Raw genomic sequence first — 27,622 nt, 5'->3', positions numbered from 1 at the left:
GGCCAGAGATGCCTGGTACCAACTTACTTTCCTCTTCGGTGCCAAGCATGTGCATGTTTAGGGGGGAGTCAGGAGAGATAGTGGATGTAATGAACAGGTGTGGTGCGGACAGCTCTCTTATATGCATGCCCATCTCCAAAGCACACAATATGCAATACAGCCAAAAACTTATAATACAGAAGGCAGATTTTTTTCCTCTTTTTTTTTTTCTTTTTATTAAAAAGGAACAGGGAATGCAAATTAAGGCATGTAACAAGAACAGGGACTAAACAAAAGTGGAGAGAGGGGTGATAAGAAGCCGCACGTTCATCCTTATAAATCAAGAGGTGTCCATGGTGTCTCCTTCTGCAGAAGTAAAAGAAAACAGCATTTCAGATTTCACTTGTCAATTAGCTGAACCCAGAGATAATAAAAATGAAGGCCGGGCTCACACGGGCGTATGTGTATAACGCAGCGGTTTACCGCTGTGAGTTGGCGTTTTGTTGTCATGCGCAGCCTTCCTGGTCTCTTTCAATTTTTTCAGATAGCTATAAAATTGGGTAAAAGGGAAAAAAAGCTGCGATCAAGTCCCAATCTTGATTTGCGTTTTCTTGTCCATTCACACGGACAGTTTCAGCAGATCGGCAAAAATTAATGCTGCAGTACGGAAATCCCTTGGTCGGCAGAAATCCTCAGAATAACTACAAATGCTTAAATAGAGCCAGCTGTAATCATTTCTCAGCATTAAACGCTGTTAAACTCCCTCCCACTCCTTTTTTCAGCTCCCTTAGGCCCGCTGAAGAAATCAGCGGCGCGATTTCCCACCAGTGCCCACCTGCATAGGATTGCAAAACACACGCGGAAAACAAATCGCGGCATGCTTTATGTCTCTCCCGGCGCCCCGGCTCCATTCTGCGCCGGCTGATAAAAGAGCCGAAGCTGCGGGAGAGGTGAGCGCCACATTGGCCCCTGCAGGGCCTCAGGTCGGGTCCCGCTGCGAAAATTCTCGCAGCGGGATCCGACCCGGCCGTCTGCAGGTGGCCATAGAAGCCTATTGGAGTCTCCAGCGTATCTTGTTAAAGGATAGGGCAAGACCCATTTTTTCATGCACTGTATTAAGAAAATTAATAAATAAAAAAATCGGTCACAGATGTCCATTTTTTACTGCACGATTTACGGAAAAAAATAAAAAAAAATAATACGCTCATGTGAATGAATCCATTGGAATCCAGTTCTTCACATGGTTGCGATTTTTTGACGTGGCTACAAAAGCTGCGTATACACGGTTGTGTAAAGAAGACCTTAGGAGTAGAACCAACCGAGCAAAAAACGGAATGCAGGAAAAGTAGTCGTCCGGCAATGGAGGATTTATTGTACACAGCCCTAGAAAACTACATTGGGCCAGGTTGTAAAGCAGTTTCCTCTCCAAGATCTATTTATGTAGGAATGAAAGTTTTACCAAAATTAGTCTGGTCAAGACTTCTATCTTGTATGTGCTTCTATTGACTATAAGGGCTTATTCAGACGACCGTAAATTGGCCGGCGTGAATACCCGGATGATATACAGTCGTCTGAATAAGCCCTAACTCTGTATTCCCACATGGAGATTTAGTTGCATTTTTAATGCTGTTTTGGAAAGGTTTTGAAACATTTGTTGTGGTTCTGCCACTGTCCTGGTGTTTTGTTTTTTTTAAATAAAACCACAATACTATATATAGCAAAAACAAAACACATCAGATAAAGCCGTTGATCGAACAGATTTCAGGATGTGTCAAAAATCTAATGTGAATTAGGACAGCCCAACAATTATCATTAGACTTCACTAATCAGAGGAAACAAGGAATAGTTGGCTACCATGGTCATTAGAGAATGCCACTTTAAATGAAAGAATAAAAATGCTCCTAAAAAAAGGTTTAAAAAGAAAAAAAATAAATAAATCAGTTTGGGAATATTATTGCCCACTAAATCCATATCTTATTTGAAAACACACTCACTCATTTCATTAAACATGAAGGCGTCCTGGTATTCTTTCATGTATTGTGTTGATCGAGATTCATCAAGGAACAGAGAGTAAACTCGCTTTATGTCATCCACTTGGACATCATTACCCTGAAAAGGAACCAGCATCCAGTTACTGCGAGAACCTCACTATATTCCATACATCATACTCAGGAATCAGAAGAGTGCAGTGAAAGGGTTTTGTCATGTATCTTACTAGCATTTTTTGAATTTGCTTTGTTGCTATCAACTTGTTTATTGTACCTAGGAAGAATCTTCCACTAACTACTTTAAAGTACCAACTACATCATAAGGCGGCTCTCATACCAGACACTATTTACTGTGCTTAACGCAGCGTCCCAAGCGCAGTGCTAATAACAGTACAACGCTCCTAATGATTTCAATAGGGCCTCGCAGAGCTGCGCTCAAACGCACCGTTTCTAACGCCGTGATTTTCAAGTGCTTTCTGTTCTATTTTTCTGCGTTTTTGCGTTTCACACACCTCATCACTCATGCGTTAAAAAGTGCTATCAAACGCTGTACCATTTGTGCGGTTTTGAGTGGCATTTATCTGAACACATGTATGATAGCGGCCTAAGAAGTGATGACATCGTACAAATCCTCATCCATCACATCATCTTTGCACAATGGCATAACTGGACATTAATATTTTCACCAGCACAGTGTGATGTAACTTATGTCTCACCTTCCTCTTCCTGCAGACCAGGCTTGCAGCGGTAATCAGTTGTATCGAGTATCTCAAAGAGGTCTCCAAACCGATTCTTGTCAATACAGTATAAGCATCTTCACTCATGTCCACATCTTCCTCTTCACACCTGAATAAAAGCATGCATCACTAGAACAGTGTACATCTCACTAAGGCCGGGCTCACACGACATACGTACTTGCTGCGTGCCGCCAATCCCCATACATCTTCAAGTATATGAGATTTTGTTCACACGAGTAAAACACATGCAAAAAACAAACGCTGGTGTGACTGGCCCAATTTAAAAAATAAAAAAATTTAAAAAAAATCAATCAATGGGCTCTTGGAGTAGTGCAATGGCAATACGTCCACGTGAGAGCAGCCTAATAAAAATGTAGTATTGCTATATTCCATCAAATGCTAAAATGGGAATATCTGAACTCAGCCCTATTTATTAAAATGGGGTTAAGCTGCAACACCGGACAACCAAACCATAACAATGGTGTCGTTTATGGGTAGAGGAGAAAAAAAAGCAAACAAAAAAGTTCCCTCTTCTCTCGTGCAGCCCCAATAACAGAAATAGTATCGCTTACCTTATCTTCAGAATCTGTTTGGTTTCCTTCTCATTGTATGGTGAAGTGGAGATGATCAGTAACCGGTCCAATAAATCAATAGGGATACCATGGGGACTCTGGTAATTGGTGCCACGGATCCTGAAGGAGAAGCCAACTTTTAGTGAATCTACAGTATAGCAAGCACGGTGAAGAAGCTTTAAAGATTTTTCTCCCTGACAACACTAATTGCCCAAATACTGGTCCATGAGAAGAGACTGTATTCAAAAGAGACAATAAGTCTAGAAGTGAGAGAAAATAAAAGCAGCAAGGGCCATTCATACCTTGGTTTAGGCTGTTGTGTTAAGGCCCAGTTACATAGTCTAATGGTCATCCGATTACACAGCCTGTGTAAAAGGTGATCGACAGGTCGTATAAAAAGGAACGATTAGTCAACTAACCAGTAAAGAAAGTCATCGGCTGACTGCGGATTTTTATGAAAGCACAGAAATGCTGGCTGATCAGTTTGAACAGGAAGATGTACAGCCGGCCTATGGGGATGAATAATTGTTACGTTCGTTGTTCATCCCCTTAAGCGATTTTCTGCCCGTGAAAATGAAAAGTAAACAAGCATCGCCAAACATACTTGTCAATTGGTGCTCGTTACATTGGGCCCGAGAATTCAGTGCGTCTAAGGACCTTTAGGAGAAGCAGAGATTCACTTAAGTGACAAAGCTTAAATTCTGCTTATAGCGATGCTCCGAGCAGTAAGGAACAATGCCCGAGGACCCGCTCCAAGGACAGCAACAAGTGGGGAGTTTGACTGGGTTGGTACACCCATGAAATCATAGTACAGGTGTCCTAAGGCAAGCTCAGGGGAGGTCAGAAAACTCCCGTGCAGCAAAAAAAATCATGACACTTCTTTTTCTCTCAACATACTTATAAAAAGGGTTTATTTATTGAGGGACAAATTATTTTTCCAATTATGCCATTTAATGTACTAAATCAATTCTGACATTGAGGGATAAATGTAGTAATATTGATAGAATGAACTTTTACAGGCATAGTGATTTTTTTGATGCAATGCCCGTGAAAAGGATTGCTTTAAAAAATAAAATCACACATCACTAAAAAATGTTAAGGCTTTTTTTTTGTCCAACTATAGAATTTGAACTTTTCAGTGTCTGATTGCTTGTACAATATACTGCAATAAGTTAGTATTGCAGTATTGTACTCAGAAAGGCTTAATAGCCTAACATAGCAGACAAAATGGCACCTTGCAATATTGTTACGAGAACGTAATTGGGAGTGCCCTCTTTCTTGGTCCAGCAATTCAAATGTCTCCATCAGCACTGACAGTGGCATATAAATGATTAAATGGCTGGAATCCAAGTTCTCATTGATCCCAGCTGCCATAGACAAGAGTCAGCTGTATTTTACAGCCGTCACGCATTGTGTATGGAGAGGACTCAACTCCTGAGACTGCAGCATACAATAGCTACGCAGGGATGTAAGGCTGTTTCCATGTGAAAACACCTCACAACCTGAGGTTTTCAGAAGGATTGCGAGAGCAATATTGGGCCGTGAATCGCGGCCCGATATTGCCCTTAAACAGAAAAATAAGCAACTAATACATCCTTTTTAGAAGAAGTTCTCCATATTCATAACTCACAAAGCTTAGTGCCTGGGTTCACATAGCCTTCCCTCCCTCAAAAGAGCGCACTGCTCTGCAAAGATAATGATATAAAAGCCAAGAAGAATTGTCAGTCGTTGGCAACTTACCGAGTGATTCCCCTGTTTGTGGCCATAATGAGAACTGGAGCCATGTCGCTTTCCAAAGCCCGATTCAAGAAAGAAAAGCATTCAATATCTAGCATGTGAACTTCGTCAATGAAAAGCACCTAAAACAAGACAGCAAGGCAAAAAAAAAAATAAAAATCTATGAGGACATTGAAGGTCACACAACACAAATCTGTATATGTCACTACTAAGTAGCATGTATCAGAAGAATCAATGCTTTTCTACTCACCCCTGGAATGATCTCCGCTTTCCCTTCTTCTCGCCATTCTGCCACCTTTGCATTAATCTGCTCTCGCACCTCAGATTTAATTTCTCCTGTATCGCCTGCATTTAAGAAAAAAATGGTATTTTGGGTTAGTTCTTCCTCTAACTATTGTGCTCAAGTTACAAAAATATCAGGTCTGTGGAGGAGGAGGAAGAGGAGGAGGAGTCACTTTTAGGTGGCGTCTGTGCCAACTCTAGCTTCCAAGTAAAATATATATATTACCATTTAACTACAGTAAATTACCAGTTATTATACACTGAATCATTTACAAAAGAGTCAAAGTATAGGAGTCAATCAGAGCTTGGCTTATTGATTCCACAGCCCTGAACCGCAAGGTCCATACAGAAGTAGCTAAAATATAGGATCCTACACAGCAGCAGCTGTAGGTAAAAGTGATCTCCACTTGGGAGACTTGATGTGATCATAGATTACATTTCAAAGGCCAATGTATAATACTACATTTAAACTTATAAGGAGTAACTGTCTATAGTTTCCCCTGACAACAGCAGCCCATCATCAGGGGATTCAGCAGATGGACCCATAAAAATAAGCAGATAACAGAGGCAGCTTTTATGGTTGTCTAGGTAGGGTAATCTCTTCACTGCTCCTCTAACAAAGAAAAACACAAACCCAATTATAGATCTGGAAAAAGGATGAGCATATAATGAACATCGATAAGCCACAAGGAGCGTGGGCCAATAAACAGAAAGTTCAGACAACTCCATTCAACCAAGAGCGTGCAGGTTTGAGAAAAGCTTGTATATTGCAGCTCCGAGAATGATGTAATACAATTCAGTTCGGTCCACAGCACCCTGAACGTGTAAGTAGTTGGCTCATGATATAAGCTGACCAATACAGAAAATGATAAAAGGTGGACATCTCTACAATCTCACATTCCAGGTAATATTTTGACGTACAGCAAAAAAAAAAAAAAAAAAAAAAAAAAAAAAAACCTGAATTACTGCGTTAACCAGGGAAAAAAAATTATTATAGGGAGCGATACTTTTATTGATTAGCCAGTAGATGGCATCACCCTATAATCTGTCTTTTTTATACAAGTGCATTTAACATCACATAGGTAACATTTTCAAAGACATACCAGAGAAGAGAGCAAGGAATCCCTGCGTTCTGCTATTTATGACATCGATTTCATGCAATGACACTGTATGCACCACTTCCTTGCGTTTTTGGAGCTCACCATCAGGACACTGCACAAACTTTGTCTGGAGGGCAGAGAAAGAGCAATTAAAAAGGGTTATCTGGTTTAGAAAACCTGTTTGTTTTTTGTTTTTTTTAAACACCCCATCATAGGATCTAGTTCAAGATGTATTAACAAGAGAAGACAGTGGCCACACAACATTCTTTTGTCTGGGGGAACCAAAAGTGTGCATTCACCAACAGCACCCTGTAAATTAATGGCATTTTAAAATAAAATATTTTCCCCCTATGTGCTGCTGTAAGAGAATATTTGCTGCTGTGCCCTCACATCAAAGTGCATCACCCCGAGATCAGCTTAGCATCGAGAAAGCTTCATAAAATAAGAAGGCTCTTGGCAGACAACCTTTTTAAATGTATGCCTTGCAGAAAATACTTGCACTAAAGCTGATTATTGTACCTGGGATCCCATGGCATCATAGTCTCTCGCCCTTGTGAAGGCACGGCCCAATTTTGTGATCTTGCCTGTTGCTTTATCAATGGTTATTACATCCCTAAATAGTAAAAAGGTAAAATATGTATAATCCCATACATGCATTTATGACCAGATTGTATAAAAGTTAAAGTATAACAATTGGTTTTTAAGCAAGTAAACTTGGAAAACAAAAAACAAACCAAAAACACAGTTCTCCATCTAAGCAACCATGTTAAGCATGTTGTGGTGGTCCCAAAAAGGACTCGTCCTTCGATCCCATTGAGCAGAGAGCTGCTGCAAAGAGTGGCAGCGGTCCTCAGTCTGGAATCCTGCTGCAGCATGACAGTCACCAAATCATTTCAATGTACCACTTGCTGGGCAGATAAAAATAGGCAACCAAAGAGCGACCCTCCACAATGCGTCACCAAGGAACTTGCTCAATAAGAATCATTGCTAAAAGTGGCCAAGCACTTTAAAGGGAACCTGGTGCGGGTATGCAGAGCGCCCATGCAAGTTTTACTCTGAAACGCGGAGTTCCAGAACACTTTGAAGTTTGACTCGGAACAGAGCTCTGAATCGCGGATGTGGGCCGTGCCAATATCTCCCCAACATGTAGATGGACATCCCTCTCCTCTTTTCTGTATATGTCTGTCTACATCATGCCGGCCCCTACCTGCAAGCATCGTCTGCCTCTGACTCAAAGCTCCATTTTGAGTCAAACATCAAGGTATGTTTTTTCTAAAATGTATTTCAGTATAAAACATGCAGAGGTGTACTCTACATACCCGTTCTGGGTTCAAGCTGCTTGTGGTTCTTTTTAATCTCCAAATTCGCCTGCATTTCAATCACATCTAAAGCCATACGTCTTTAAATAACTTTTCATCTTACCCAGCCTGGACTTTTTCTTTAGTCAATGATTCGATCATCTTTGTGCCCAGGTCATAAATGGTTTCCATCTCTGTCGTTTTCAAGGTCAGTTTACCTACTTTGGCACCCTTAAAGTGGAAGTAATCATATTGCACATATATAAGTTTTGACTAATACAAACTTGTATGCAGTTCTTACTAGCTGCCTGTGATTCTATAGAGTTAGAGGAACATACTGTAGATAGTTGTTGCGTTACCATACAGTGTGTCCTATCTCCTTAAAGGCTGGTTAAAAATATATGCAGACTAGACACAATGAGGTGATTTTGTTTTTATATAAAAACAAACATGGGAAATTAAAAAAAAAAAAAAAAATTAGATATATCTCTATCTCTTACCGTTCCTGTAGCCGGCCTGTCAATTTGCACCTCTACAACTTCTCCTTCGATTATTTCAGTTTCCTCCCTACGAAAAAGCATCAAACACTGAACAGATCTGATATTGATTGAGAGCTGCATAGGATGAGATCTAAAATGTGTTAGGAAGTTCTCCAAGAATACCAAGAAAACCGCTGAATCATTACATTAGTGAGATGAAAGCCGCCACAAAAACAATAAATACAACTCTACACTGGCGCTACTGCATAAACAGCAGTCGTCTAGGATGTTATTAGCTACTCTGGCATTAGATGACCTGGAAGGGCCCGTTAACATATGGCTATCTGCCTATATCTCAGCTCACCTGACATACAGTAACACTTACTTGATTCTCACTCCAATAGAGCGTCGGAAAGCCTGTGTTAAAGCCTCTGTTTTGCTCATTTCCAAAGAGAAGATCTCACTCCCAGCAATGGCAGTGAATGGTGTATCTGAGCCCAAAGCTTGAGCCATGCCTGTGTAAAGATCAGAATGACATTTATTCAAAGCCGCATTAGGAAGTCTACTTGCATGCAACCAGACCTAGTAAAGGATTTACTTAGTAAATTAGCCTATATCCGCAAGTAAAAAAAAACGTTTTATACATGGGGGTGCATTGTAAGTTGAAAAGGAGAAGATTTCTCCACATGGGAACTTAAAGGGGTTTTCTAAGGAAATACTCTAGATGTCCTATCCTCAGCATAGGTCATCAATAGTTGATCAGATGATGCACTTGGCCTAAAACCACACAGCCATTTACAGTAAACAGTCAGTAACGTAACCACTTGATTTGTGAGCTGCACTGAGGTGAAACTTTTGGCTGCATCTGAAAAGTACAGTTGCTGTGCATACCTTAACCCCTTTATGATGCGGCACTCCCCCCCCCCCCCCCCCCATCCCCCGTTTTCGTTTTTTCCTCCCCCTTTAAAAAAAATCATAACTCCTTTATTTATCCATCGATGTCGCTGTAGGAGGGCTTGTTTTTTGCGGGACGAGTTGTAGTTTTTAATGGTGCCATTTAAAGTACCATATAATGTGCTGAAAAACTTTAAAATATAAGTGAAGTAAAATGGAAAAAAAAAACATTCCGCCATCTTTCAGTGCATCATGTTTTTACAGCGCACAAACTAAAACAAAAGCGATATGATAACTTTATTTTACGGGTCAGTATGATTGCTACGATACCAAACTTGTATAGTATTTTTTTACTATACTACACTTTTTTTTTCAAAGACATTTATTTTATTTCAATTATTTTCTGCCGTCATTATCTGCGCACAATAACTTTTTTATTTTTCCATCGACGCAGTTGAGCAAGGGCTCATTTTTTGCGGGATGCCCTGTAGTTTCCGATAGTACCAATTTGGAATATATACGGCTTTTTATTGTGTTTTTTTTCTGGGAGACAGCGTGACTGAAAAAGTGCATTTCTCGTCAGTATCATTGGGGGACCCAGCCAGACCATGGCATATAGCCACTGCCACTAGGAGGTGACACTAAGCAAAAGTGTTAGCTCCTCCCACCAGGCTATATCACCCCTGCAGGCACTCAGCTAATTAGTTTTTAGCTTAGTGTCTGCAAGGAGGCAGACAGGTCAGGTCCAGGAGGACTTTATGGTGGGCATACGGGGAGTCGGGGCTTTTCCCTGGCTTTCCTGTACCCCCGGGGAGGGCGCAGGCAGATGGTGTCTCCACCACTCTGCGGCGCCCTACCCAGCGAAGAAAAGGTGGCACGACCCTGCCTATGTGCATTGGCGTCGTTGGCCCGCCAGCAATAGGGTTCCCCCCTCTGGAGCAGCGCCCCTCTCGGATGGCGAGCGCAGGGGGGGGGGGGGGGGGGAACACTGCTGGAACGCAGATGGAGAGAAGGGAGCGGAACTTCAAGCCTCTCTCCAAGTCTGCGGTCGGCTGCCAGGAACCCCTTCAGAGGACACCCTACTGGTCTCGTGGGCAGGGTTCAGACTACCATACGTGTTTTCTCCTCTTCCACTCATTCCGAGGATATTGAAGAAGATCAAGAGGGAAGGAGGACCAGCAATCCTGGTCGCTCGGGATTAGCCGAGGCGAGCATGGTATCCAGACATAATCGAAATGTTGGCCGACGCTCCGTGGCCACTCCCAGAACGGGAGGACCTACTATCACAAGGACCAATCTTCCACCCGAATCCAAAGTCATTTTGTTTGACGGCCTGGCCGTTGAGACCACGACATTAAAAAAAAACAAAAAACGGGTATTCTCGGAAGCAGTTATCCGAACTATGGTCCAAGCCAGGAAGCCGACATCGAGAATTTATTATCGCGTATGGAGACGCTTTTTTCAGCTAATGTGAAGACCGCCATATACATCTCATGCGTTTTTTCACTAGCAAACATTCCGGATAGCGGCCCACTCTACAAGGGCGGTGGGGGCTTCCTGGGCGGTTCAGCATGGAGCCTCAGCATTACAGGTATGTAGGGCAGCCACTTTGGCGTCCCTGCATACATTTGCAAAATTCTATACAGTCCATACATATGCGTCAGCGGATGCTGCCCTGGGTAGAAGGGTTCTACAGGCGGCAGCCCCCTGACTACTGGGACCTTTTTTTCTGGGATTTCCCACCGTTTTATTTCCGGGACTGCTTTTGTACGTCCCATGGTCTGGCTGGGTCCCCCAATGATACTGACGAGAAATGAATATTTTTGGTATAACTTACCGTAAAATCTCTTTCTCGTCACGTTCATTGGGGGACACAGCACCCTCCCAAGGATTAATTTCTTTGTAGCAGGGCGGAGCCCTTTGGTCTCGGGTCACAGATGACGAGATATATATCCAGAAGACTGGTAGGTCTTTCCTTGGTTTACGTTAAAGTGTAAATAATTTTGTGTACTCCCACTGGCTGTTCCTACTGCTTGCATACAAACTAATTAGCTGAGTGCCTGCAGGGGTGATATAGCCTGGTGGGAGGAGCTAACACTTTTGCTTAGTGTCGCCTCCTAGTGGCAGTGGCTATATCCCATGGTCTGGCTGTGTCCCCCAATGAATGTGACGAGAAAGAGATTTTATGGTAAGTTATACCAAAAATATTCGTTTCTGGCGTTCTTTATCTTTTTTTCGAACGACGTTCACAGTGCGGGAAAAATAATGAGCTACTTTGATACATCGGATTTTTACGGACGCGGCGACAAACGTGCATTTTTATTTTATGATTTAGATTTAAACTTTTTTTACAATTTAAAAAAAAAAAACTTTATTGATTTTTTTTACACTTTACTTAAAAGTCCTCCTGGGGAACTAAAACCAGCGATGCTTTGATTGCTTCTGCAGTATAACGTAATGCTATAGCATTACGTCATACTGACATTTGACAGGCAGTCTATCAAGCCACCCCACGGGGATGTCTTGATAGGCAGTCTGCTAAGGCAGCCCTGGGGCCTTTCTAAAGGCCCCCGGCTGCCATGACACCCGCATGGCTCCCCCGATCTCACCGCGCGGAGGACACCGTGCAGGAACCCCGAACACTGTTCGGGGGATTTAAATGCCGCTGTCAGGATTGACAGCGGCATTTAAAGGGTCATTAGCCCGATTGCGGCTATTGCTGTGGGTGTCAGCTGTAATAAACATCTGACGCCCGCGCTGTATGCAGAGAGGTCGCCCCGCGATCTCTCTGCATACACACCCCGACGCTCCAGCACATAATGTACGTCCTGGAGCGGGATGGGGTTAAGGCAGTGTTTCTCAACTCCAGTCCTCATGGACCCCAGCAGGTCATGTTCTCAGGATATCCTATAGTAAGAACACCTGGGGCAATGTCTGAGGCACCGACAATAATTACATCACCTGTGAAACACTGCCTTAGGATATGTTCCCATGGGCGGATTTTCTGTACAGAAGAAAATCTGTGACATTTACAGCAGCAGTAGAGTGGATGAGATTTTTAAAGTCTCGTTCATGCTGCGGACAAAACTTACTGTTAAAATTAAGATACAGTGTGGAATTTAAATCCAGAGCATGTCAGTCACAGAACAGGATTATGAGTGCAGATTCCACCTCTTCGAATGAGGGGGTGAATTCCACATTAAAATGCACGCCGAATGGTGCAGTTTTGGCACTGTGGATCTGCTGCGGAACATCCACTGTGAACATTCCACCGTATGTCGACAAATCCTTAGGATTTGTGTACAAGCTGCACATGATCCGCTATAACCACATATACGGATCCCCACTTATTGCCGGGCTACACCTTGAGTTACTATTTAATAAAAAAAAAAAAAAAAAAAATCACAGAGGTGAGAGAAAAAAAAAAACCGCACAAAGACATAACTCACAGAAAAAGAAGCCAAATATGCATCACCCGATACTGCGCAGGTGGCTGCACATTAGTCTGCACTGAACACATGGCTCCCTCATATTGCAATCTAGCTTTCTGCATGCTATTGAGGGATGTGGTGATTGGGCCTACCCTGCAGTATCAGGGGATACATATTTGGCTTCTTTCTCTGTGAGCTATGGACTTACTATTAAGTCCAGGCACAGCCCACCATTAGTGGTGATCGGCATGTGGTTTGCACGGACAACAGCAGTGTGTGCTAGCAACCTTCACAATCTATTGGCATATAGCATATGAGTAATCATATTATATATTATAGTAGTTGTGTAAACTAATACTTTATATAATTTTGTAAACCTGATTCATTCTACAGTTATATTCGATAGATGTATTACCCATGGCAATAGCAGTTTTTCCTGTTCCAGGCTGCCCAGCTATTAATACAGCCCGTCCTGCAATCTTGCCTTCCTTGATCATTTCTAAGATGACACCAGCTGCTCGGCGAGCTGCCAGCTGTCCAACCATGCCTTGCGATACCTGCAAAAAGATACACGTCAGTACATATTCCACAATCAAACATTGCTTTCTACTTTCTATTAAGCCATAAATGGATTGGCTACTTCCAATAATTGGCATAGGTTTTAAAAATAAGTGAGGCTGCTTACACTTAATTGGAGTTCAGAAGTTTTGCTTCTTCTACCTAATCTATAACATGTGCCGCATAATTAAATCACCGTATTACACATTTTTAATATGGATCCAAAAGGAAAAATGAAGCTGGTTGTAGTAAAAAAAGAGATTAGTCTTGCTTTTATTTAGAAAATGCCATCATATATCAAGCTAAAACAAAGTAGGACGTGTTTCGAAATTTTGTTTTAGCTTGACATGTGATGGCACGTTCTAAATAGAAGCAAGACGAATCTTTTTTCACTACAACCAGCTTCATTTTTCCTTTTGGATCCATATTACTTGTCTACTACCACTTAGGACTGGGCGGGGGAGCTGCACGTGTGAGGAGATTCTTGCTGGAGCTTGAAGGACATGCTATGGGGAGCGAGGTGGAGAGCAGCAAGTCTTTTTTCCTTTATACACATTTTTAGGCTTATTCATGTGGGTGTGATTTACGTTCTGTGCGATCCATGTGTCCAACAGACTTCATGCAGACCCTTAATAGCAAATTATGCTATCAGCAAATGCATTTTTCACCTGGGGTGAGGGGCCATGTATGTGAGGGAAACATCTCAAATATTTCCTAGCCCCTTTCATCTGTAAGCTTTCTATTAAGCTCCCCCATAAAAATGTGACACTAAAATTAGCTATAGATGACAGATGGTAGGAAAATGTCCCAACAAGCCATTTCAGCAGGAAGTACATTTTAGAAACACACATGCACGAGTCAAAACTGATGTTTATTAGATTTGAAACACTCCACTCCTCCATCGGTGATAGCAGCCGATACCATGCCTCCATCATGTGTAGGTGTAAAGCATTCCCTCTAGGGAAGAGCACCTCTGCATGTATGTCATTTGGAAATTAACATTAAAAAAAACACTGTTTTAAATCAGAGGCATATGTAGATCAAAGTTATGGCCGCATGCTCTTCTACGGGTGGCCTATTATGGCTCCGTACAAACAGAGCAGTAATGTGGCCATATGCATAAGGCCCTACAGACTACTGGCCATTCCAACATGTTTACGACATCAGAATGCAGGCAATACCTGTCGTGGCTCCAGAGCATCATCCAGCCCCAGCCCTCGGATGTGAGAATGAGCACCTAGAATCAAAGAAGAATTTTAATTTATAATCTTAAAGGTGTATTTCAGAGGCGGGGCGAAACCTTCAGAATTTCCCTAACATTTCTACTTATTGCCATTATTCCAAATGTTCACGTAAAATCAGTAAACTGAACCCCAGCAGCATTTTTTTGCTGCCCTGCGCCACCGCTGCTTTCCAGCCAGCTTCAGATTTCCACATTGTTATTTAAAATGGCTATAGTGGGGTGTAAAAAAATGACATCTCCCACAATGCCCTATTGCCAGTTACTCACAAACACATGTGCATGCGAATGAAAGAGCTCTCATAAGTTGTGCGTTGTTCCAGCCAGCTTCTGAGAAGACTGGATGCATATATACGGCAGCACAAATGGTTAGCAATGAAAAGGCTTTATGGAAAAAGTTCAATATAATTCTCATGAGTTCCAACACTTAAGTGAACCACAATATTTTATATCTAATGTCGTCCTGTTGTTGCGCCTTTTCAAAAGGGGTATTCCGGTGATCACAAGTTCACAGGACAGGAGATAAATGACAGAGTGGTGGGGGTCCCAGTTGTCAGGCCCACACCCATAAGCAAGTTATCCCCTATCCCCTAGAGCGGATAATTCGCCATCTCTGAAATGTTGAGAGAGAATATGCGCACATTGTTAGATCAAAATCATACTGTCCACTTAAACGCGATGCGTCTCCCACTGAGATCAATGGGAAGCGTTTTCAACGCTGTCAAAAACATAGTAGAACACTGTGTTTAGCGTTTTACCACAGTGTTCTACACCACCGGGAGGGAATGTGAAAGTTGCGACGTCAGCGCCATTAAAAAAACGCTGCGTTTTTACTAACGCCTGTGTGAGAGTGGCCTAACTGATGACCTATAGCAGCATAAGTGTTTGTTATCAGGGGCTACCACCCATTGCTAAAGCAAAGCTGTGTGCCCTATCAGCTTCCTCTCTAGACACTAAGGCCGGCTGCACACGGCCGTGACGGGCTCCGCCGCGAAATATTCCGAGGCGAAGCCCGTCACGGCGCCCCCCAGAGACCCCATACTTACCAGCGGATCCGGTGTTCTCGCTCCCGCATGACGCTTCCCCGCCCACCGCGTCATATGACGCGGTGGCGGGGAAGCGTTTTCACACTATCTTCCGCTGTGCTACAGCGGATGATAGCGTGAGCGGACGGCTTCCATTGACTGCAATGGGAGCCGGCCGCGCGTAAACCCGCGGCAAATAGAGCATGCCACGGGTGAGGACGGGAGATTTCACGGTGCGGAATTTCGCACCGTGAGCATTATGCTATTAGGTTCAATAGAACCTAATAGCAGTGGGCAACGCAGCGGATTTTCGCCGCGAATTACGCGGCGGAAATCCGTTCGTGGGAAGGAGGCCTAAGGCTACCAAACCTGCTTAGGACAGCGAAGAAGTTTTGATTTTTCCTCTTTGCATTTCTGCTGTCATGTTTTTAGGTTGAAGTAACTGGATCACGTCTTGTTTTCTTGCAGGACAACTTGTATGTTGTTCAAGTGCCTTTTTTTGCACATAAACAGTACATTAATATTTCATTTATTAAAACATTTTGAGAAAAATGCAGATAAAAACATTCCAACTGTTTTTATTTATTCTTATTTTACTCTAATTATAAACACTAGATTGACCCGATGTTTGCTACACGACCATAAAATGTTTAGAAAAAGGTTTGTAAATGTTTTAAGAACAGCTTTTAATTGGCAAGGACTTCAGGATAAACTACATTTTCAGTGTACCAACTTCCATCTGAGCGTACCCCTTGAACTGTTCATCGTCCTCGGCTTGGTCTTACACGTTTTAGGGACATGGCAACAGTCAAACTGGTATGCACTTAATATGAATACCGTTTAGCAATGCTTGACTCTCCCTAGCGGCGCTGTTGGCTGAACATAGGAACTTTGACCTTGTCCGACAGTCACTCAATGTATCAAACTCAAATTTTATGATTTTAGGCTTGGTTCACACAGGACGGAAATCTCGTGGAATGTCCGCACGAAAATTCTGTGAGATTTTCACAGAGGAAAGGCTGCTTAAAAACCCACAACATTTGACGTGGGGTTTGAAGCGGCTTTTCAGCCTGTGCTTCACTGCAGAAATCTCTCCCCATAGAGAGAAGGGAGTTTGCAGCAGAAACAGCACCAAAATTGATATGTCGCAGATTTAAATTCTGCTCCACACATCAGTTTCTGCCCGGTTTGTCGGCATTGTGTGAACAAGATTTATCAACTTTGTTGCTTAGTCTCAGTTTTAAAAATGCAACAGAATTTCTATGCAGAAAGTCTGCACAGAAATTCCACTGTAATTCTGCACAGAGTGAACCTAGCCTGATGGCGATGGTGAGGATTTCACAAATCTATTGTCACCAAGATCATCCACCAAAGGTCAGACAAAGGGGTCAAAGTGGGGCAAGAAAACCGCCCATAGGCTTTATTATATTAGATTACAAATTAATTATACAGGTTGTTAGGGTTGTACAGATATCAAATATAACTATATATAGTCCTATGTTTTGGGAAACTTCATTTATTGCAAAAAACATGTTTTACGTTAATTTCTTTTTAATCATCAAAGGGGAAGAATGGATTTTACATTAGAGTCTTTATTTGACTAGAATGTACCTGCATACATTAAAGTTGGAGGATTGGATGAAAACTTTGCATTAACTGAAAAGGCAGATAATAGTATCAGTTGCTCCACAACTTGTGCTTTTTTACCTCTAAAACACTCAGTAACACTTTTGCTTTATGTGCAACCATACAACAAAACAATAAGCGGATGATCTTCATGACGCTCAGCCTGCATGTGAATACCAAGTACTAGCAGTCTGAACTCAGAGTTTGGGTGTTATAAGAGACAATGCTTGCTACTATGGAAACGGTCTGCTGGTTGTGATTCCGTTTCCAAGGAAACAAGTCATCACATTACAATACTGCACCAAGGCCAACTACTCTACACACAAGAGTCGGTCCAACCCCTGGGCTCCTGTACAAGTCTATAAAGCTAATAAAAACTGCTAACCACTCACCAATTCTCTCAATCCTTGTTACATCGCGCACTTCTGGCACCTTGGTGGTGGTCTGTGAAAAAAGGATGTAGCATTACAAAGGTTATCCCACATCCATAGGATAGATGATAACTTGCTGACCGGTGGAGATCCGACCTCTGAGACCCCAACCGATCTGCAGAACTTGTCCTCGGCAAGTTCCTTAGTATTGGCATTAGTCGTCATGCATGTGGGCCTCCGCCGCATCTCGCTGGAGATTGCAGAGCTGACAATACTTCAGGACTCACCAGGGACAAATTCTGGAGATCAGTGGGGGTCCCAGTGGTTGGCCACCAACTGATCAGCAAGTTATCCTCTATCCTGTGGATGGTTAACTTATTGAGATGAAGTTACCCCTTTAAAAGTGGCGTTCTTATTAGGGCTTTTCACGACCGAGATGGGAAACACTGACTATTTCCTACTATCTGTTGATAACAGCTGAGCACTCCAGCCCAGAGCGGTTTCCGTAGCTCCCATTCACTTCAACGAGAGGTATGGAACAGTGCCGAACTGAAGCTCCCAGCTGGTTTGGTAGATAGATCTCTTTATGAATGCTTCAAATGCCCCAAAATAACCAATATCTCACCTGCAGATGCTATCAATGATTTTAATCAAATATTGATGACCCATCCTGAAGATAGCTCAGCAATATTATTGCCCTAGAAAACCCCTTTAACACATCCCACTGACTATAGATGGGGCCGCTGGGCTTCCATTATGCTGCACCACGTTATCCAGGATTTTAGGCTGGATCAGAACAGTCTCCGATGCAAAATGTGAGCAGAGCCACAGATCACAACACGATGGGGCTGCAAACTGGTAAACACACCACAGAACTTATTTTGTACTATTTCCAAGTCACAGGCTGTATTATACTTCAGAGCTGCATTCACAATTCTGCAGACTTCAGAGCTTTCCAGCATTCCTTGTTAGTGCAATGACTCCACTGGGCTTACTATGGTGATGTGCATTGACTTGTAATGAGAAACCTTGTCCCTGTCTTGACAAGTTTTGTTTTTTTTCCAGCGTGTAATTAAAATATGCGTTGTGTAAAAAACCCGACATGCCGATTCTTTTACATTTTCCACATGATTTTTTGCCATAGAAACCAACAGGACTTCAAAATGCATCAATTGCAAAAACTACAACTAAAAAAGTGTGTTTGTGCGGTTTATTTAGGCGCTTTTGATGCTTTTTTTTTTCAGTCTCGCCAAATATGCCCTGTGAACATACCTGAACCCTTGTAGAAGCTTGCCTGTCTCCACTGACAAATCAGCAGAATTATGAATGCAGCTCTGGAGTATAAAGCAAACTCACATCCTCTCCCTCCACAGAAATCAACGGAAATGGATGCCGTGCTTGCATTCCTGTTTCCCCTGGCTTGTGTGGAGTATGACAGGCATGGAGGAACCACAATTACGTTATTCTATCAGCCTGACTCATGATTTGCCGGGTCCATCCCGGTGCCAGCCACATAACCGGCATAACGCGCCATGTACACAGCCCGCTCACTGCCGACTATAGCCAATATACAACACAGCTCAGAAGCTGAGTAACGAAAAATCCCGTCCGTCCGCCACACACGGCCTCTTGCCCCATCTTACCGCCATGGTTGCCATGCTCACGCTTCTCCTCACTACACAACCGCCAGGAACACGAAGTGTGCAGCTGTGATAGCACTCCGGCTGAGAAACAAAGTCAGGTCTAAACGTTCCGCATGAACACGCCCCTTCGGGGAGGAGCGGAGTAACCGTCGTGAGAGAGCGCTGTGAGGGGGACGGTGTGCAGCGCCTGGCGTGTGGGCATAATAAAGTGTCATTATAATACATGTATTTAGATAAAGGGACGTGATGGCAAGAAAAACCTGTCACCAACATAAGTCCCCCAGAAGTACACAGTCCTAAAGTGTGGGAAATACAATTTACCTCAGGCGCCCCCGTCATCTACATTGTGTCACATTCTCTTCTTCTATTCCATTTGGATCATTAGAATGGAAAAAAACGGCATACCACACCCATCAAAACTGGCGCCGCCGCATGAAACCCACTCACTATATTTTAACGAAGAGAATAGCTATTTTTTCCAGCATTTACGATGGAAACCACGGATGGAAGTGGGAGCGGAGCCTAAGTCGCCGCTCTTCTCACTTCATTTACCCCCTGTCTAGGCACAGAACAAATATTAGAGGATTTTGGTGCAGAACCGCAGCATATTTTACACATTTGGCCAAGGGGGTTTCCCTTTCTGTGGAATCCCTGACGCAGATATGAAACCACCCTAAGGGCTCATTAACATGGCCATGATTTTGGCGCATATTATGCACATGATGCATGGCTGCGTAACATGCCGTGAATGGAGTAAATGAAAGCATATGGACTTTCATTGATCCATTTACATTAACGTGTAAACGCTGCATGTGGATACGTGTGTGTAAAAGATCGCAGCATGCTCTATTTCACCACGTATCACGCAGCGTGAGCCCTATTCTTTTGTATGGGTAGTGTATGCTGTCCATGCGCAATACATTGCATATGGGCGACAATACATACACATACCGGCTATGAGAAAGAGCTGAAAATGTAAAAGAAAGACACAAGTCACACTGCCCATGACCCCGTGCGTGAGATACGCGGTCATGCGGAGTGCACGCACTGTCATACGTGGCGATGGCCAACTCTCTGCTGGCTCACCCTGACCAGTGACCGACGCATATGGTTCTGTGAATGAGCTGTATAGACTCCTGCAGCGTTTGACTGGTCTGTGTGAGGCGGCAGAGACCGCATATGGCAGAGAGTGTACTGCGCACGACCTCGTATCTCACGGTCATGAACTGTGTGGCTTTATCTTTTTTTCTTATTTCCTGCTCTGTTTCATAGCGGGGATGTGTATGAATCGCCATCCATATGCAGTGTATTTCATACGCTGCCCATAGAAAAGAACACGCTGCGTGGCGGAGAAATAAAGCATGCTGCAATCATTTTCTCTCGCGTATCTGCACGCAGTATTTACACACTAATGTGAACGGATCAATGAACGTCCATTTACTTTCATTGACTCCATCCACTGCATGTCATGCAGCCGTAATACGTGCCAAAATCACGGTCGTGTGAATGAGTCCTAAAGGGTTTATTGAAGAAGTAAATATGTTTTAGTCCCACAGCAGCGAAATAATACATTTGGAATATACTTTATAACTTCGCCATGATTCGCACATTTATTTTCTCATCTCTGATAAAAGGGTCATATGGTCAAGTGAATGTATAGAGGCAGGTGGTGATGGTTCTTAGTAAGAGATACCAAGTAATCTTGTAGATATGATACCTTTTAATGGCTAACAAAAATACATGTTATAGCGAGCTTTCAAACCTACTCAGGGTTCTGCTTCAGACATAATGGAATAGATCAGAAGGAGCATACATATATACACATACATATGACCAGGCATAGGCGTGGTGTGATTAATTTGCACTTAAAACAATACCAGAACAGGATAAGTAGAGGAGCAAAAATTGGTCCACTGATAAGGATGTGAAAGATTTATGGTCTCTAGATTGGTGTTAGAGGGTCACCAAGCCAGCGTGTTATCTCTGCTATAGATTTCTCATATTCTCCACTGTAGCATGAAGTCACTTGCAAAGTTGATTCCTGTCTTAAGAGCATCAAAGATTGTTATAAACTTGTACTCCCAAATTCTTCTATGACATTGAGATTTGAAGTTGTCTCTTAATATCGTTACTTTCATATGTTGTACGAGTATGTCATGTCCGTAACTAGAAAAATGCTCGGACACAGGTAATTCTGTCTTTCTTTATATAATTGTATAGTGGTGAGACCTCATCCTGGCTCTCAGTTTTTGTCCTGTTTCCCCAATATAAAGACCCCCAACAGGACATTTACTGCATAGGATCAGGTACACGACATTGGACATGGAACATGTGAATGTCCCGGGATCTTATAGTCGTGCTGTGTGTTGGGGATTTGTATCCTGTCCGCAGTCAGTATATGTGAGCAGTTCTTGCAGCTCCTTATATTACAGGGATAAGTTCCTTTTTGTGCTGGGAGACAATGCACTCCTGATTATAAAGTTCCTCAAAATAGGAGGTTTCCCGTAACACAGAAGCGGAGGGTCCGGGAATATGGTTTTCAGACGGTCATAGTAACATAGTAACATAGTATGTAAGGCTGAATGAAGACAATGTCCATCTAGTCCAGCCTGTCTATCCTCCTGTGTTGATCCAGAGGAAGGCAAAAAACCCCAAGAGCAGAAGCCAATTAGCCCTTTTGGGGAAAAAATTCCCTCCCGATTCCCTAATGGCAATCAGACTAATCCCTGGATCAACCCCTAATAGTTCCTACCTGCCTGTATACCCGGATTGACAATTAACCTAAGATTTATATCCTATAATGTCCTTCCTCTCCAGAAAGACATCAAGTCCCCTTTTAAACTCCTCTATGGATTTTGCCATCACCACTTCCTCCGGCAGAGAGTTCCACAGTCTAACTGCTCTTACAGTAAAGAATCCCCTTCTATGTTGGTGATGAAACCTGCTTTCCTCTAATCGTAGCGGATGTCCTCCTGTTACCGTCGCGGTCCTGGGTGTAAACAGATCTTGGGAGAGATCCTTGTATTGTCCCCTCATGTATTTATACATAGTTATTTGATCACCCCTTAGCCGTCTTTTTTCTAGAGTAAATAGTCCCAATTTGGATAGCCTCTCTGGGTATTCCAGTCCTGTCATTCCATGTATTAGTTTAGTTGCCCTTCTTTGAATCCCCTCAAGCACTGTGACATCTTTCCTGAGCACCGGTGACCAGAATTGTACGCAGTATTCCATGTGAGGCCTGACTAGTGCCTTATATAATGGAAGGATAATGTTCTCATCCTTCGCCCCTATACCTCTTTTAATGCACCCCAAGACTTTATTTGCCTTTGCAGCAGCTAACTGGCATTGGTTACTCCAGTTTAGTCTACTATCCACTAGTACCCCCAGGTCTTTTTCCATATCACTTTTCCCTAGCAGTACCCCATTAAGTGAATATTGGTGACATCCGTTTCTCCTGCCCATGTGCATAGTCTTACATTTTTCGACATTGAACTTCATTTGCCATTTTTCTGCCCAAGCCCCCAGCTTATCCAGGTCCGTTTGTAGCCGCACATTGTCCTCCGTTGCATTAATTATATTGTATAATTTTGTGTCATCTGCAAATATTGATATTTTGCTGTGCAGCCCCTCTATCGGGTCGTTGATAAATATATTGAACAGAATGGGGCCTAATACTGAACCCTGTGGCACCCCGCTAGCGACTGTGGTCCAATCAGAGTACGAACCATTTATTACAACCCTCTGCTTTCTATCATTGAGCCAATTCTTTACCCAATTACACACGTTTTCGCCCAGTCCGAGCTGCCTCATTTTGTATATTAGCATATTATGTGGCACGGTGTCAAAGGCTTTAGAGAAGTCCAGATATACGAGATCAATAGATTCTCCCTAGTCCAGCTTAGAGTTTACTTCATCGTAGAAACTGATCAGATTTGTCTGACATGAGCGACCCTTCATGAATCCATGCTGGTGAGGAGTTATTCCCTTGTTTTCCTTGAGGTACTCATCGATGGCGTCTCTCAGAATCCCCTCGAAAATTTTTCCCATTACTGAAGTGAGACTTACTGGCCTGTAGTTACCAGGCTCACTTTTGCTCCCTTTTTTGTAAATTGGAACCACGTTGGCAATGCGCCAATCCAATGGTACTACACCCGTCTTGATAGTGTCTAGAAATATTAGATATAGCGGCCTAGCTATCTCGTCACTTAGTTCCCTTAGTATCCTTGGGTGTAATCCATCTGGGCCCGGCGATTTATCAATTTTAGTCTTCTTTAGTCGCTTCCGCACTTCCTCCTATTTTGTGAGGGGTTCATTTTATTCCCCTGCATTTCGTGTGGCATTTCCTTTTCGTTTGTGAATACACTTGAGAAGAAACTGTTTAGTAGATTTGCTTTCCCTCCGTCATCATCAATGATCTCTCCTGCATTATTTTTTAAAGGGCCAGTGCTCCTTGTGTAGGGTATGGTGGAGTTTCTTTGCGGTTTTCTTTAGTGCCTCTAGCTTCTTTCTCTGTGTATTGGAGTAGTTGATTTCTGGGTATCCGTTTTGCTCTGGTGATTTGGTCATCAATTGAGGTGGGATGGTAGCCCTGATTTAAAAATGTCCTTTTAAGATGGTATAAATGTTCATCTCGGTCTGTTGGGATGGAGCAGATCCGGTTGTATCTGATGGCCTGGTAGTTCCGGTGAGTTGTAGGTATATCTCTCAGCAAGAGCAATAGCCAAGAGCATACTGAAAAGAACTTCAACAGTCATCTGGGGGCAGTAGATGACCGATCTGCGCAGATCTATTGTACATATAAGGTACACATACAAGATACATACTTTATCGCAGTAGGCCGACATGGATTTTGAGCCTTCCAGCTGAATAGACATTACAACTATCAATCAGAGCTGTGGAGCAGCGTAATGGATGGAGCAGAGAGCACTTTGTGGAGAAGGCCTGCCTCCAGAGTACCTGCAGCAGTGACATGCAAGCAAATCAAAATTATTTTCCTGAGTACTGGTGATCCTAAAAATATGGCTAAAGGTAACTTTACACCTCTCACCCAGCCCCTACGTAGCTCTATCAGCAGTTTTGCATCAGCTGAGATTCCCTTTAGGAATTAGTTAATAGCTAAAGAATAATATCTAGTATGTTTGTCTGTTTTTATTATGCGCCATTTGCCTGTTATTACTTCTCTTGTTCCAAATCTCTTTACCCATGTTGTCTCTAGGGGTTATCTACCGTGTTTCCCTGAAAATAAGAGCCTGTCTTATATATTAAATATTAGGGGTTGATCCAGGGATTAGTCTGATTGCCATTAGGGAGTCGGGAAGGAATTTTCCCCCCAAAAGGGCTAATTGGCTTCTGCTCTTGGGGGTTTTTTTGCCTTCCTCTGGATCAACAACACAGGAGGATAAACAGGCTGAACTAGATGGACATTGTCTTCATTCGGCCTTACAATCTATGTTACTACTATGTTATGTTACTGTCTTATATTAATTTTTGCCCCATAAGAAGTACCAGGTCTTATTTTCAGGGGATGTCTTATTTACCTAGCAGGCTCTGTCCAGGTCCCTTCCGCTGCTCTCTGGCGCTTCGACTCCCGTTTTGCAGTTCTCGGCCACCCACAGAAGATCACTTCCTGGTTAGGGGATTCATAAATCCCGCCTAAAGGAAGCGATGGCTCTAATTGGTTAATGCAGCGCTGCATTGAACCAATCAGAGCCATCACTTCCTGGAGGTGGGATTTATGAATCCCGTAACTTTGAAGTGATCTTCTGTAGGCGGCCGAGGACTACAAGAAGCGCAACGGAGTTCCGGAGAGCAGCGGGAGGGACTTGGCTCGAGCCTACTAGGTAATGTATTCTTTTTTCTAATGTAATGCAGCTAGGGCTCATATTTGGGGTAGGGCTTATATTTTACGCCTCCCTAAAAATCCCAAAACATTAGGGTAGGACTTATTCTCATGGCAGGTATTATTTTCAGGGAAACACGGTAGTAGTCACGATTGTACGGTTTCCCTTTCCTCTTGACTAAATCCCCAGTACATGATCGTGATGCAGACTCGCCTGTGCAGTAATGCTAATAGTACAGACTGCATTCAGTGTGTCTGCCTGGCTGCGTCACTACGTCATGTGGGCATGCCCTGAGAAGTTGTGAGCTAGGAGGCATGTGGAGGCACAACACAAAGTCTACTATTGCAGACCGGAAATGACTGGCACCAATGAGAAAATCACCTTACTGAAAATGTAAGAACTGCATAAAATAATGGCCAATGCGTAACATACACTGACATGCCAAAAGTCACGGGATAGCAGTATATACATTTATTATGAAATAGCGTTACTTCTGGTGACAGCATGGGAATGCCCACACCTGTATAAAGCCGGCTTCACATGGGTGAGCATATTAACGCGCATATTTGCACTGCGTATTTGCACGATGGTCGTTGATTTTCTTGCATGTGTACATATTTAACTGTATTTTTTAGGCATCACATGCCCTGCATATTTGCATTAAAAAAAATGCAAACATGCTTCCATTGATTTCAATGGGCAATTAAGTTTAATATGTGCTATTTCGAATAGAACATGTTGCACATTTTTTTGTGCAAACAAAATGCTCATGCAAATTGTGCTCATGTGATTGAACCCATTGAAATCAACTGGAATGATTGGAGTTCAGATTAGGTATGATGGCAGGTGCCAGACGGATGGGACATTCCATTTCCAAAGTTGTATTTAACATTCCTCCATTCACAGGGTCATAGAAGGTATTACCACCCACAGTGGACAGTGCCGTGGTTCATGATATTGCTAACTGGACCCTAGAAGACTGGCAATATGTGGCTTGGTCCGATGAGTCTCATACCAACTGTAGGGTAAGGTTCATGTGCGGTGCAGACCCCGGCTATCAATAAAGTAGTGCAGAAAAAGAAGAAAAAACATGTATATCCAAGCGTTCAAAGGTGTAGGAGGAATAAACATGTAACTGAAGAGAATGAGCTAATCATGGGGTGGTGAAAGATGGTACAAGCTTGGCACCAAAACACGTTGCATCATTTCTCCACTGGTTGCAGAATACATTTGGGTTTTGCTGACTGGCGCCTATAGCTTCTGTTTTGAATGAATGAACATTCATGAGCCATCCGGGATGTAGGGGGTTTCATTGAGTTTCACCACCCCCATGTAAGTTTGGATTTTATTATCTCGTTCTCATCAATTGCATACTTATTTCTGCTGTGCCTTTGAGCGCCAGGATATACACATTTTCTCTTGTTTTTCTGCACTACCAATTATGACCAAGGCCACTTAGGATCTTGGGGAAGTACACTGAACGCTCTCCCATTGTAGATATCCATCAGCTGGGCAGGGCGTCCATTCTGGGACATGACTGTTATTTCGAGGCCATGCGGGACTATAGGACTGATAGTTTGTCCTTAGTGGTATTTTAGTCACATTAGGTGAGTTGTCCCTTTCTTCTTTTTGGTCTGTTATCTCTAGATATTGCTTTTTCAGAGAAAGAGAAGGTATACAGCAGCACTCACAAGATATACTTCCTCAGGGTGAGGTGGAAAGCAGATGCACGCCACTATAGTAGGTCAGAGCCAAACGACCCCATGCAGTCCAGAAGAAGTTAGAAGCAGTGGCAGCAAAAACCGGAGTATATATTGCAAAAGCAACATTTTTATTTCTCCATAGTCTTTATAAAATGGTAGCCTACGTTTCGGCCCATAATGAGCCTTTATCAAGCTTGAATTATGGGCCGAAACATAGCCTACCATTTTATAAAGACTATGGAGAAATAAAAATGTTGCTTTTGTAATATTTATTCCTGTCTATGCTGCCACTGCTTGTAATGCCTTCTGGATATTGCATTTTGTCATCACAGCGCTATCCTTCTCTTAACTCCAGGCACAGGTTGGGATCATTGGTCCACCTAAACTCGTCATTGACCGGTGTCCACTACGTTTCACAGCTTGATGACCATTTGCAGACCTTCATAGACATGGCATATTCATACGACAATGATGGCATATTCCAACAGGCTAATGCACCATGGCATGGGCACAAGTTGCCCAGAATTGGTTTAAGGAGCATTCTGGAGAGTTCCTACTAATGGTGTGTCCTGCATGTTCACCTGACATGAGCCCAATCCAAGCATTAATGGGATATCCTACACCTACAAATACTGCACAGCTGTGGTTGGCTATCCAGACGGTATGGCCTAACATCCCTCCTGACTCCTTCCATCCACTTGTGGAATTGATGCCATGTCGAGATGCCGCACTTAGCCAGGCTAGAGGGGGTCCTACACAATATTAGTTCTAATCCCATAATTCTCTGCATGTCAGCGACATACGTGGGGTTGGGATGTTTGAGGCCACGTTAGAGTCAGAGGCGTAACATGAAGCTTCTGGGTCCCAATGCAAATCCTGTAACAGGGCCCCAACTATAATGCTTTATTCATAGTACTGGGCTCCCTATATGGAGAAGAGAGGCCTTATGGCCCCCTAAGGCTCCCGGGCCCGGGTGCAACTGCATCCCCTATAGTTACACCAGTGCTTATAGTGGTAATACCCCTTAAGGGCCTTTTACCAGGGGCAATTTTGTGTAAAAAAAATCATTATGTTTAAATGGGTTATACCAAGATAGTAAGTTATCTCCTTTGCATAGGA

General features: G+C 43.0%; 1 protein-coding gene across 1 annotated transcript; it reads right to left on the bottom strand.

The window, feature by feature from the left end:
• Positions 1 to 193: 193 nt before the first annotated feature.
• On the bottom strand, positions 194 to 19,053 carry RUVBL2 (RuvB like AAA ATPase 2). Its single transcript, XM_066607887.1, has 15 exons — positions 18,961 to 19,053; positions 17,339 to 17,390; positions 14,237 to 14,292; positions 12,913 to 13,054; positions 8,558 to 8,687; positions 8,194 to 8,260; positions 7,818 to 7,924; positions 6,915 to 7,008; positions 6,399 to 6,522; positions 5,264 to 5,358; positions 5,017 to 5,135; positions 3,277 to 3,396; positions 2,684 to 2,813; positions 1,974 to 2,088; positions 194 to 345 (listed from the first exon to the last, which is right to left on the bottom strand). Exons 1-15 carry the CDS (start codon positions 18,973 to 18,975, stop codon positions 320 to 322), a joined length of 1,392 nt encoding a protein of 463 aa, XP_066463984.1. The 5' UTR covers positions 18,976 to 19,053; the 3' UTR covers positions 194 to 319.
• Positions 19,054 to 27,622: the final 8,569 nt, after the last annotated feature.

This window comes from Eleutherodactylus coqui, chromosome 6, assembly GCF_035609145.1.
Source record: "Eleutherodactylus coqui strain aEleCoq1 chromosome 6, aEleCoq1.hap1, whole genome shotgun sequence".
Taxonomy (NCBI): domain Eukaryota; kingdom Metazoa; phylum Chordata; class Amphibia; order Anura; family Eleutherodactylidae; genus Eleutherodactylus; species Eleutherodactylus coqui.
Note: the sequence above shows the minus strand (reverse complement) of the source record. Positions and strands in the feature narration are given on the sequence as shown.

Coding starts and splice junctions, on each gene's coding strand:
- RUVBL2 (XM_066607887.1), bottom strand. Junction 8,261..8,557: donor TCTATTGGAGTGAGAATCAA/GTAAGTGTTACT, acceptor GCTTTTTCGTAG/GGAGGAAACTGAAATAATCG. Junction 7,925..8,193: donor ACAGGCCGGCTACAGGAACG/GTAAGAGATAGA, acceptor TTCCACTTTAAG/GGTGCCAAAGTAGGTAAACT.